At 39.7% G+C, this 13,932-nt stretch overlaps 1 protein-coding gene across 6 annotated transcripts in view; it reads left to right on the top strand.

Annotated features, from left to right (window-relative positions):
• The first annotated feature begins 10,285 nt into the window (after positions 1–10,285).
• The window catches only part of PRUNE2 (prune homolog 2 with BCH domain), a 137,656-nt gene continuing 134,009 nt past the window's right edge, over positions 10,286–13,932 (top strand). For all 6 annotated transcript variants that reach the window (XM_084505459.1, XM_084505457.1, XM_084505458.1 and 3 more), the window contains exon 1: positions 10,286–10,386. In XM_084505459.1, the coding sequence (XP_084361585.1) occupies positions 10,351–10,386 (36 nt within the window). In that variant the 5' untranslated portion in view covers positions 10,286–10,350. The remainder of the gene's footprint in view (positions 10,387–13,932) is intronic.

Here is a 13,932-nt window from a genome sequence, read left to right as displayed (position 1 = left end):
ATGGGAAAATAGCATTAACCACAACTCCATTCATAGCTACAAATTCCTCTTAGACCTGGCGTCTAGATAAAATTTTATATATTTTAAACATTTTATGATATTTTAAATGTTAATCTTCTCAAACAAGCAATACTTTAGTTTATATATCAGGGTATTAATGATCTCTTTCAACTATGTAATATTCTTTGGAATTCTTGTAGAAAAAAGAATCCAAATTTTAGAATTAGAATTGTGTTTTCTAGAAAGAAAAAGAGTAGATACCCACATTAGGTTTTAGTTGATGAAAATTATCATTCTTAATTTTAGAATAGTGGGCTTCATCTACAACAGGCAGAATGATATCCTCTTGTCTTAGCATCTCTGCTTTACAAGTTTTGAAAGTGACAGTATTGGTTTAATAAATCATGGAATAGATTGTGTTGGAAGGGATTTTAAAGATATTTAGTTCCAACCCCCTGCCATGGGCAGGGATGCCACGCACTAGATGCCCAGGGTCCCATCTAAACTGGTTCTGAACACCTCCAGGGATGAGGTGTTTCTGGGCAACCTGTTCCAGTGCCTCACCACCATCTGAGTGAAGAATTTCCTACTAACCTCTAATCCAAATCTCCCCTCTTTTAATTTAAAAGCATTCCCCCTTGTTCTGTCATTATCTGACTGAGCAAAATGTTTCTTGTCCATAACACAACATCATGCATCCAAAATCCAAATGTTTGCCTTCTAGTGCAAAGATTCACATTTATTCTGTTCTTTCCCTTTGAGATTAGGGATGCTCTTCATTGAAAAAAAAAAAAAAATGTCATTTCTAGAGCTGCACAGGGAAGCTTCTACAACAGCTGCCTGCACTGTATTTGTACTGTGCGTAAGTATGGGAGTTTGAATAAATATTGTAATTAGGAACATAATAGCACATTTTGATTGCTTTAATAAATAACACCAACATGAATTTTTTCTTACTGGTGACACTAATGATCATTAATGGCCAATGCTGTTATCTTTACAGTATGAATTCTTAGCTGAAAAGTGCAAGTTTTTGAATACAACACATGCCATTATTGAAACAGAAAATAAATGGCAAACTTTTGGCATTTATCTCATTAGTTTATTATCATAAACTAACTATGAAATACAAACAGGAATAACAGGAATGGCTCTAAATCTTTTGTTTGCTCGTGTTTTTTTTCAAGCAAAAATAATAGGAAGCCACGTGCTTCCACACAGATGGATGTCTTACAACAACATTTACTAATTATATGCAGACCTGCTACCTTTGTGTTCCAGGTATCTCAGATATCTAAAGCACACAGAGCAAGTACCAGGAGAGGTTTCTCACCTTCCAGATGGTATGGTATCCAGTGCTGGTACTACAGGCCTGAGGTAGCACAAGAAATGTAACAAGCAGCATGACAGTGGACTTGTATTAAATGCTGTCTTTAGCTATCTCATTTATATAAAGGGCCATGTGTTCCTTTGGGCTGGGCTTTGAAAGCTATAATGATGGTAGACAATATTTTCCCCTGAATTGTGTGCTACTTTTTGAAGCACCTGCAGACCTTAACAACAGTTTTGGAGGAACAATGTCTATTTTAGATAGTTTTCCTTTGGAAATGGTTACTTGCATGTCTGCTACTGTTTTCCAGCAGGAACTTTTGAAAGTATTGAATCAATTTCAACCATATTTGAAATAATTTTTCCATAGATTTAACTTGTGGAGAATAACTGATTAAAGGCTGAAGGTGCATTTATCTCAATTAAATCCATCCAGAGGACCCTGTGCAGATCATATCAGACATCAAAAGACCTCAAAGACCTCCAGTTTAGACACAAAAATACTGTCCAGAGGCGATAAAGTGGTTCTTGGAAGACACTTTGTTGGTCTGCTGTTCTGTGCTGCTCATGGAGCTATTTGCTTTTTGTGGTATTCCTCCTCTTGAATTTAAAAAGACGTTTGAAACACTAAAATGCATTGTTGTCATTAAATATGCAACATTCTACAAATGAAGTCTTATGGATTCTCTTTGGATAATGCTTTACAGATAGTTTATAAAAGCATGTGGAATGATGTGCATTCTGGCTTCTTTTCATCAGCAAAATCATCCAGCTGTGGACTACTGGAATCACACTTGAAATGTATGATAGGAATATAGCACACTGGTGTTAGTCCGTGTCATCGGCTGTGCACTGTTTCTTAGCTGGCATGAATAATGAATGGTTTCTTGTAGAACCTGCATTTGGAAACTTTCTTGCAGCTTTGCCAGAACGTATTGCTCTCCCTTATCTCATCATGTATGGACAATCATAGACTTGTGAAGCAACATCAGCATCTCCAGTTTTCTGCTGTCTTTTGTCAGGTTATCAGTTCATCAGTGAGACAGCTATAATCAATTTGTATGGAGACATTCAGCTCTAGTGTATAAAACACTTCTGTCAGCTTACAGGAAGACAGTATATTTGCAATTATGTGTCGTAGTCTCTATTAATTAGTCATAATTTCAAATGCTTGCTGGAACACATGAATAAATTTTTCCACTGGTGCATTTGTTGCAGGGTGGAGGCCGATGGAGCATATTTGACACCATTTCTCTTTGTTAACAATTGAAATTCTTCAGATATTGACTGAAGTCCATTTTGACTTGAAAATTTTTCAGGATCACCATTCTTCTGTAACTGTAGTCGCAATTTTCAATGTCTACACTGAGTTAGTCATATAGAATACTTCAACCAATTTAGAATGGGCTTCTGTGGATTCAAAATAATCTGTGGCACTATCTTCAGAAAATGATGACCATGCTTTTTGAATGATCTGCATATTTTCTGTATGTGCTTTGATTGTTATTTCTTTTGTTTGTTTCAGGTAAGAGGCATAGGTATTGTGAGGAAAACAGTATTTAGGTGTTGCCAATATCTTCTGTTTAACTTTCTGTTTATATGATAATATTGAAAATTACTGAGATTTTTAGCAAAATTTGCTGTTGATATAATGATGTTCAGTACCAGTTTTAGGGCTAAATTAAACTTAGTATGAGTGTCTTACTTTGCATGCCACACAGTAGTTATTCCTCTAAACTCTTCCAAGCTGACAATATTTCAATTTTACTTAATTTAGTAACAGAGAAACAGTTCATGGCTGAGTGAAATGAGAACACTTGGCTACACACTACTATTTAGGAAGGCCTTTTTATAATAGGATTGGAGGTTATTCTACTAAGAAAGTAGTTTCTAGCTTAAGGGTTACTTTTACCTGATACATGACCGACAGTTGTATACTTAGATCAGCTTACTAAGTGACAAGTACTTTTATTCCACTTTGGATTTCAAATAGTAATTAGAATAATATTTAGTGAAATAAGCTTCAGAATTAGATTTATTGTCACAGAGCCAAAGTTCTGCTACATTTATGTTCTCTAATTTGAAAATTGGGGAGCATTTTTATTTTTATTTTTTTCTGTATTCAAACTAACATTTGCAAGAATGTTCATTTGTGTACTTTTGCTGAGCAAGTCAAAAGTAAGTAATACTGAATCTGTTATATACAATTGATTAACAATAGTCTATAAAGCAGCTGATATTTTAGCCACTGTTTACACTGCTTTTCTTATAGTTAACTTGGAAATACCTTGTGCTCACTACAGCATAGAATCTGATTTTCAAAGACCATGAAACTTGACTTTAAGTAAATGCTGCTGGGGAGATCTCTCTCTAAGGACTTTGACCCCTGTGCAGAGAAGCAACGAGTATTAATTATTTAAGTCAAGTGGTTTTTGCCCTTTTGCCCTATGTTGACAGATAACAGAATTGGAAACGTACTTTCTGCCCAGTTTAAAGAGAACCAATGAATGCCAGTGTAAGGGGAATAAATTTCCTTCTATAAACTTCCAGGTGAGGAGCAGATAGACAGGAGATTTTGATAACTGCTTTAACCTGCAAAGCTGAGCACATCTATCAGAATTATTTTTTTAATTTAACTTGTTTTATTAATTTAATACAAGTAGTCTGTATTCAGACTGCACAAGTCAAGCAAAACATTCTGGCTCTAAATAGGTTGATCAGGTAAGCAGTTAGGGTTTTATTCACATGGATCATGTTAAGTTGCCTAAAAGGCAGCCCCATAGCAGCTTGACTATATAATAACCTGTCTTAGTACTCACTTGGACTGAAATTTGATGAACAACCTGGCAACTCAGTTTCCTCCTAATGGGAGATGATACTGGCTTCTGGCTTCTCGCACTCTCTATTTCATGTGTTTTGGTACAAGCTGGACTTCGGGAGGTGACTAAACCTGCAGTGCTATTGTCTGGGCCTGTCAGCATGTACTTTCCCACAATGCAAGCCATTCAATAAGACCTTTTCTGGGATACTTCCAAGTACTTTTTTGGTATTGATTCAGTGGTGCTTTTTTTTTTCTTCTTTTTTTTTTTCTTCTTTGATTTAGTAGTCTGCCTTGGCTCAAAAACATACACTCTAATACCTTACTCTGTTTTCCATGGAGAAACAGAAGAGACAATTATTGTAACACAAGAATTATGTGCTCTTCACAGCTAAGATGAGATTAATGTACTCAGGTTTTGAAAACCTCAGCAAATATTCCTATTAGATCTTTAGAGGTCATCTTTTAGTCAGGCATGGCTTCTCCTTTCCCTTTCTCTGCTCTTCAGGAGAAGCAACAGCACTTTTATTTCTATCATAGCATAACAGCAATAGGGACTGCTATAAAGCTTTCACCTTAAAATTTATGATTGGGAATGAAGTAATCAAATAAACAATAGTGATCCCTTGGAAAACATAATTTCCGATTAGTACTTTGTTTACACTGGGCAAACCAACAATCCAACAGGGACACTTGAGTTCATTCACTCCATTTTCATGTCCAACTTCTCTAAAGAAAAATGAGGCACTCGCAGTTTAGAAGTTTTACACATTGTAGGACTGATGTTCTTCATGTCTGGCAGAGAAGAGTCTTTTGATATTTGCAGTGGTTTCTTTCCATCTTGCTTTACAGGTTAATCAATGTAGCTGAAACAAGTATAACAGTGAAGTATATGTGACACAGGAAAGCATTGTTCCCTTAGGAAGTGAAGATGATTGATACAGATGACTGGATTTCTGGTAACTGAGTACATGCTCTAGTAATAAAAACCATAGGTTAAAAAAAAAAAAAAAAAAAGCAAAAAAATTAGCTTTTAAGGATTTAAATGGAATCATAAGGAAACCCTGAATATAATAAGGCTTGAGTGCCACTGTCAGTGCTTGACAATCTGCTGCTTCTACAAGCAGTTTTGGCCTTTTTTTTTTTTAAACATTGTCTGGAGAATTATTCCTTCAGTAATTCCTTCATTTTTTATCCATGCAAGTTATTTTATAATATCCTGTTCTAACTGTATGCTTACAATAGCTAATGGTTGTGTACTGTGCACTTTTTTTTTCTCTTCTTTTAAAATGATTACGTAACATTTTAATTCTGAGGAGCAGAAACTGTTTATTCCCATGATCATATAGCAACTCTTGTAATAGGAACCACAAACTTATTTGTCATGAAAATTATTGTTAATATGCTATTCAAATGTTTATCATAAATAGTACTTATCACAGAATCAGAGAATGGATGTGTTTGGAAGGAACCTCTGAAGATCACCTACTCCAACCCCGCTGCCAAGCAGGATCACCCAGAGCGTGTCACACAGGATGGCATCTAGGTGGGTTTTGAGTATCTACAGAGAATGAGATTCCATAACCTCTCTGGGCAACCTGTGCTAGCGCTCTGTCACCCTCACAGTAAAGAAGTGCCCCCTCATATTCATCTCGAACAACTGGTGCTTCAGTTTGTGCCCCTTGCCTCTCATCCTGTCTTTGGGCACAACTGAAAAGAGACTGGCTCCATCCTCTCCATCCCCTCCCCTCAGATATTTTATATGCATTTATGATATCTCCCCTTACTCCTCTCTTTTCCAGGCTAAACAGGCCCAGTTCTCTCAGCCTGTCCTCATATGAGAGGTACTCCAGTCCTCTCATCACCTTCATAACCCTCCTCTGGACTTGCTCCAGTAGCTCCGTGTCCCTCTTGTACTGGGGAGCCCAGACCTGGACACAACATCCCAGCTGTGGCCTCACCAGGGCTGAGCAGAGGGCGAGGATCACCTCCCTTGACCTGCTGGCAACACTCTTCCGAACGCAGCCCAGGATACCGCTGGCCTTCTTGGCCACAAGGGCACATTGCTGACCCATGGTCAGCCTGCTGTCCACCAGGACTCCCAGTTCCCTCTCTGCAGAGCTGCTCTCCAGCAGGTCAACCCCCAGCCTGTACTGGTGCTTGGGGTTATTCCTCCCTAGGTGCAGGACTCTGCACTTGCCTTTGTCGACCTTCACAAGGTTTGTCTAGGCCAATTCCTGCAGCCTTCCCTCTGAATGGCAGCACGACCCTCTGGGGTACCAGCCACTCCTCCCAGCTTTGTGTCATCAGCAAACATGCTGTGGGTGCACTCCTCCATTGTCCAGGCTGTTGACAAGTAAGTTGAGCAAGACTGGACCCAGTACTGACCCCTAGAGGACACTGCTAGCTTCCGACCTCCAAATAGACTCAGAACCACTGAGTACAACCCTCTTGAGTTCTATCAGCCAGCCAATTGTCAATCCACCTCATTGTCCACTTGTATAGGCTGCACTTCCTGAGCTTATCTATGAGGATGTTTTGGGAGACTGTCAAAAACCTTGCTGAAGCCAAGGTAGAACACATCCACTGCTCTCCCCTCATCTACCCAGCTAGTCCTCCCATCATGGGAGGCTATCAGATTGGTCAAATGATTTCCCCTTGGTTAATCCATGCTGACTACTCCTGATCACTTTCTTATCCTTTGCATGATTCCAGGATGAGCTGCTCCATCACCCTTCCAGGGATGGAGGTGAGGCTGACTGGCCTGTAGTTGCCTGGGTCTTCCTTCTTGCCATTTTTGAAGACTGGCATGACACTGGCTTTCTTCCAGTCTTCAGACATCTCTCAACCTGTCAAACATGACGGAGAGTGGTCTAGCAATAATATCATTCAGCTTCCTCAGCACCCGTCGATGCATTCCATCAAGGCCGTGGACTTGCGGATGTCAAGTTTCCTTAAATGATCTCTGACATGATCCTTCTTTACCAAGGGAAAGTCCTCCTTTCTCTGCACTTTCTCTCTTGTCTCCAGGGTCTGAGATTCCTGAGGGCTTGTCTTACCAGTCAAGACAGAAGCAAAAAGGTGTTTAGTAACTCTACGTTCTATGTATCCTTTGTCACCAGGGCACCCACCCCATTCAGCAGTTAAACCACTGGATAGCTGTGTCATGACAGCTCTTCCAAATTCTTGCTAAATTGTAAGTATGAGCTGTAAAGTTCAGATCTGAGTTTTTCTGAGACATGGGTAATTTCTGTTTTTGCTCCTCTCTCTTATGGAGTGAAATCCATCTCTGTTGTATGCTGGGAGAATAAATAAAATGGATATAAACCATAGAAATTATGTAAGGCCATAAAAGCCTAAGTGAAACATTCATCTGGTTTGGTATTGTATAGTACTTATGAGGGTGTAAGGTTTTACTAAGGTACTTTTTATGTGATACAAGTTACTTGATTATATGTTAAAGATTATCACAGTTTTAGAAGACCCCTTTGCCTAAGGCACTCTCTTTCTTTGTAATCACTGGAGCTACAGGTTTTTTTAGGACACAGGAAAATGATACTTCAAAGACATTATGTGTTCCTTCATGCTTCAATAATGGCTGAAATTAAAAACTGAACTTTTTCTTTGCTATGTGAATGGCAAAAGATGCACTTCCAGACCGTGATCTCTCTCAGATGGTGTTATTTGTGTTTACATATTCAGAAGCACAAAAAAGGACAAAGCAGAACCCATTGTTCCCAGTCTATCTTCAGCATGTGAAGAGGTATTGTAAATGTGCTAATGAACAAATGGAAATTCAACATTGTTCAACAAGACTATTTTCTAATAATTCAAATCTCTGAATGAGATATGGAGTAAATTCTCACTTTGGCACATGTACACGATTCCCACTGATTTCAAACGGAATTATGCTACACACATCAAGAGGAGAGCACCCCTTAGGAAGAGCTTCTGAAAGACTGTGAATTGATTCTTGGTTAGCTATCCCAGAAAGATGAATGGATAAAATAATTTAGGTCCCAATTCATCTCTAATTTAAGCTTTGGTAAAGCAGAAGTAATTTAGTGGCTGCTACTGGTGTAGAAAAGTGGAGAATCAGGCAGAGGAATTTCTAATTATGAAGCAGATAAAAACACTAGTTCTCTGCTCATGGTTTTGTACAATAGGATGTGAATAATTAATTATACAACACTAAATTCATATAATAATTACTGAGGTAGTTAAGTCATTTAAAATACAGTTGCAAAACACAGATTTTACAGATACTTTCGTTTTCCTTTCTCTTACTGATACTAACTGGCAAACACAGTGCTCAGACACATTATGTTTTATTTCAACACAACTGTACGGGTGACATCTTCGGGTTACCAGCATGTGGATCACAAAGAATCCACAGGGCTCTTCTAAATCTAGTGAAAGACCACTCTATTAGAGAATAAGTATAGATTTACTGACTATGCACATAATCATATACAGAGACACACTCACTGTTGATATGATGCATTAAAATACAAGTTTGCTACCTGTTTAGCAAATTCAGCTTCTTATTCTCCAGTTAGTTGATGTCCAAAGTCTGCCTTCTGTAATCATATTTGTTTTAAATATGTATGCAAAAATGACTAAGGATTATTTCCCCAAACTTCATTTTCCTGCTGTAGTAAACTGGATATTAAAAAACAAAAACAAAACAAAACAAAACAAAAAAACTTATTTTGCATACTTTCCTGAAGAGAAGTACATATTTGATTCCATTTTCACAGGATCATATTGATTTTTTACTTGGCAAAACATTTTTAGTCAACACCAACTCTGCATCTCAAGTACACTGCAATTCCTGTATTGCAATCTCATTTTTTTATTTTATTTTATATTTTTCCCAATTTTCAATTGCATTTTCAATTTTACGTGACAAATATTGCAAGACTAGTAATCTGTCAGGAGACCTACTCTTCTATAGAGTAATGAGAAAATCCAAATTCAGATAGAATCACTAAGTAATGTGTCTCAGAAAAAAAAATGTTCCAGTAAATACAGCAAATTATTTTTTTCCCTGTAGAAAACTGTCATTTACAATATTTTGTTTCATGTCATTTACACAGAGTGTCAGTCCACTCAAATATTTTAATGAAGATTTACCATTCTGTTTTAAATGATGATGATACAGATTAGTTTTTTTCCTATTCTCCAGAACACTTTGGAACAGGAGCATATGACTAGGCAGAGTGGATTGACCATGACAGGCAACTCAGTAATAGGATCTGCAACATATCATGAAAGAATTAACAAATCAAATGGAAGTGAATTACACTCATAAGAAAGAGTTTCTTAATAAGGAAGCAAGAGCTTTTAGCATTTCCAGTAATATCTGCAATGAGGTGTAAAATAATACATGAGAGAAAAAAATCCCAAGTCTTATTCTACCGAATTTATTAATAATTAGCCATTGCTAACTCCACAGTGAGGCACAACTTGATAGGAATAATAAATCAGCATTGTTTGGGGTTAGTCATTTGTGGTTTGTAAAGCAGACACACTGTTGAACACTAGCGGTGCGAGAGCTTTGGAGGAAGCTGTGAATCACGGAATCACTTAGGTTGGAAAAGACCTCTAAGACCATCTGGTCCAGCCTTTAACCTAGCACTGCCAAGTCCACCACTAAACCATATCCCTAAGCTCTACATCTAAACGTCTTTTAAAGACCTCCAGGGATGGTGACTCCACCACTTCCCTGGGCAGCCTGTTCCAATGCCTCACAGCCCTTTCAGTGAAGAAATTCTTCCTAATACCCAACCTAGACCTCCCCTGGTGCAACTTGAGGCCGTTTCCCACTTGTTGCTTAGGAGGAGGCTAGTCCCCACCCGCTGCAGCCTCCTTTGAGGTGCATGTGCAGAAAGATGAGGTCTCCCCCGCTCCTTTGCGACTCGACTCAGCTCGGCTCGGCCGGGAGCCGGCCTCCGAGGCCGAGGGCTGTGCGACCGGCCGCCAGGTCTACCCAGTGCTCGTAAACCACCCCCCCCCGCCGGCCCAAATTGTGGCGCGGCCTGACGTCACCACCCGCGGGGGGCGTGACCTCGGGGGCGTGGCCTCGGTGGGCGAGGCGGGGTGGGCGTGGCCGCGGGCGTGGCGCCGGCGGGATCGCGTCGCGGTGCTGCGGGGCGCGGTGCGGTGCGGAGCGGGGCTGCGGGGCTCTGCCCGCCCGCACCATGGAGGAGTTCCTGCAGCGCGCCCGCTGCCAGCTGGTGAGCCGCGGCTACGGGAGACCCCCGGCCTCCCGGTCCGGGTGGGTGGGAGGGTGGGCAGGGGGCTCGCGACCTCAGCGCCGTGCGGGGCGCGTGGTGGGGATGGGGAGCGTCCCGGTCGCTGCTGCTGGCGCTGTGATTATTGCTGAATAATGCCGGGGTGCTGTGCTGGGATTGCATGCTTGTTTGCAGGGACTTTGGGACGCATCAAGTTGCGTGGTTGTACGGGGGAAGAATTGTGCCAGAAGGCACTGCAACACGGATGTTTCTGTGGTCTGGATGTACAGGACGAGTTTGGATAGTAAGGCTTAACGGGAATCCGCAAGGGTGCTTAAAGACTGACTCTGTAATTGAGTTTAAGCAGCTGTAGGTAGTTAGTATTGTGTTAGCAGGCGCACAGGTTTATGTGTCCTGTTGTCGGATGACTCTTGGTGGGGCTATGTGAAGCTGCATCACGTTTATGCTGTTTGCAGTGCCTGATAGTCTGGCCCCAAGGAGCAGGAGCTATTCTCCCCTCTATATGCAGTGCAAAAGTGGTATGTTTTAAAGTCTGGTGTGGTCTCGTGCCAGCTTGTTTCTGATTGTGAGGACTGGTACCCGTGCAAAACTCAGTTTCACGGTTGTTACCTTTCATGGGCTGTGATTACTTCTGCCAGCCATCACATTTCTAGTAAGTGTACAATTACAGGACAAATTATAGGCTAGTAAGGAAACTCCCCTTGCTGCTAGTCTTACCTTGTAGTTCTTGGGGACTGGGCCTCCTGTGCTTGCAGAGGTGGGTCCCATCCTCCGGAGAACTTATTGTACGTAACAAAATATACGTAACTAAACTTCACTGTAGATAAGAAGAATATCAGGGCCTTCCCTGTTTTATAGCCCTGTTATGCATCTTTGGAGACCGAGCAATTGTAAAACAAAAATCCCATTCTCCTATAGCCATCATGCTCTCTATGTAATATCATGTAAAAGAAAGTTTATTATACCATCTTTGGTTATCATATATATATTAAAAGTATTAGAGAATGAAGGCAATTTTTAGAGGAATGATAAAGTAGAAGATAAAATCCCTTGGTGGGTCCATTAATATTCAACAATGTTGACATGTGTAAAGGATAAGCATGAACTGTTTATACTTGATCATATGTTGATTGCACACCAGCTAAATTGTTTTACCATGTTTTTTTTAGGAACTTGCAAAGAAAGCGTTTCCCGTACATTTTTATCTAAGCAGCATAAGCATCAGTAGCCCTGTTAAGAGATACTGCATAATGCAGTTATAAATACTTAATACATTTTCCCATTGGTATTTTGTATAATGCAACCTTTGAACTGAAGTTTTGGTTTTGAGAAGTTTTCTGCTTGAGTATAACGAAGGTGGCCTCACTTAATATTATTAATAAAAATTGTTTTTCTTATGATAGTAGTCCTCTCTGCACCACAAGTAAACAGCGAGCGCTAAGAACAACTAAAAGTATGTACTACATTAATCTTTCTGAATAGCTGTTGATAATCAGAAAGGAGTTGTCTAGAAAACTATAATCAGAAGAAGTCCATGGACAGTAAAAAATGTTATTTATTTAATTCAGATGGGATGTAGAGAACAACAATTAAATAGCAGCACATCTTATTCCTGCAATGTGCGTCTTTCCAAAGAAATGTAAACATCTCTTTGTATCTCCTGAACTTTGGGAGAAGAATGCCTGTTTTGGAGTAGTCTTCTCTACAGGAGGAGCACTGGGGGGGTCTTTCTGACCATGCTGTCTTCTTGTACGTGTCTGTGCCAAGTGTGGCTGGAATGAAGAAGAGGGATCTGAACATGAGAATGTTCAGTTCAGAAAAAAATTATAAATCTTATAGGTCGACTTCAACTCACTGATTTAGTTTGTACCACAGGAGCATGAAGAATGCAGTTCAGAGTAGCATTCTGCTGCAGAAAAGGTTGATGACACTTTTTCCACCCTTTCTTGGTCAAGGCTTTTGTGGGAAATCTTTCTCGGCTGATAGAAGCTAGCAGTAGGCTGGGGCAAAGAAAGGGCTATGCCTAATTTGCTACCAATGTAAGCTAATGCTGTGTGGGTAAATGGGTGGATGGCTCAGAACCGATGAGCTGCTGCTATGTGTCACCCTGCTACTGCAGCCCTACCTGTGGAAGACACTAAAGCCCTGCAATTGTATCTCAGAGGCTGGATGATGCCAGACTTACAAGATTAGTATTTCACACCATGGTTAGTCTTACTGGGTTAAACTGATTGCAGTGTTCTGACTACATGAGTGCTACTCAGCATGAATACAGGAAAATTTTCTTTACTCATAAACAATAGCTACAGACTATGCCAGAAGAAGAAATGCTCCAGACTATGCAGGGGAACCTATTACTGCAAGTGCTTCATCATTCATTTGGCTCTGGCTCCAGCCACAACATTAATCAAGGCTGTTTTTCTACATGGAGCAAATTCTAGCCTAGGAATATGCAACAGAAAGGACTTAAACATTTGTTGTTGTTGTTTTCTAACTCCTCCTCTTAACAGAAAGGAAAATTCTCTGCATATTATAAAGTGAAGTCTCCAGTAGGCTTTTCCTTCTCTAAGAGCAATTCATTTTGCTTTTATGACTTTCTATGAAATCACAGAATGTTTTTAGTAATTTTCAATATAGATATTTAAACTTGCTATGTATAGTCTATGTAAACTCAAGGAGAGAAAAGGTTGGAGAGCAGAACGTGGCAGAATATAAATAGTTGCTGCATTGATGTTTCCAGGTATTTATGGTTCAGTCCTACAAGTTTCTTTGCAGTCTTTCCCAAGTATGGTAGAAATGTGAGAACAACAGAAGCTAAGAGACCACAGGTCATTCGCAACCAATGTTTTGTCTTGGCTAAAGGAAGATTATGAGCAATAGAATATACGTATATCTGCTGTTTAGGCTTTAAAAGCTTAGCTCAAAATTTGTGTCTGAAATAATACGTTAGTCAAAGCTACAGCCAGTAGTCTAGGTTTGCTATTTGTTTTTAAAGTCCATTTATGCTTTGGCTTCTCACAGAAGCAAGACAGTGAGTTTTACCGTTTTATCACGTGCCCTGTGTGATAAGGCAAACCCCCTTTTGTTTGTTACACACCATCTGCCTGACAGTTTTAATGGGTGTTCTGTGGTTCTTATGCCTTGAATAAGTACAAGTATTTTTTGTTCACTTTCTCTAGGACATTTAGTTAAGTATTACCATACCTCTCTTTTCTTCTCTCCAAAGATTTCCAAGCTAATGTTTTCCATTGTCTCTTCTTATGTAAGCACTGATCTATTGCTCTGATCATCCTTGTGGCCTCTCTCTGAAGATTTTGTAATTTTATTAACCCTTTGAAAGTTGTGGAGCCCAGAATTAACTGCAGTATGTAAGGCACAGTAGTATATGCATATATACAGTAGCATAATGATGTTTCAGGCTTTTTCCCTTTTCTTAAGAGTTCTTGATAGTCTACTTATTTATTTTACTGTCAGAAAGCAGTTTTCTGGTTCTTTCAGAGTATTACCTGCAATAGATGTGTGATGCCT

Source organism: Aythya ferina (assembly GCF_964211825.1).
Source record: "Aythya ferina genome assembly, chromosome: Z".
Taxonomy (NCBI): domain Eukaryota; kingdom Metazoa; phylum Chordata; class Aves; order Anseriformes; family Anatidae; genus Aythya; species Aythya ferina.
This window is presented reverse-complemented; position numbering and strand designations above follow the sequence as displayed.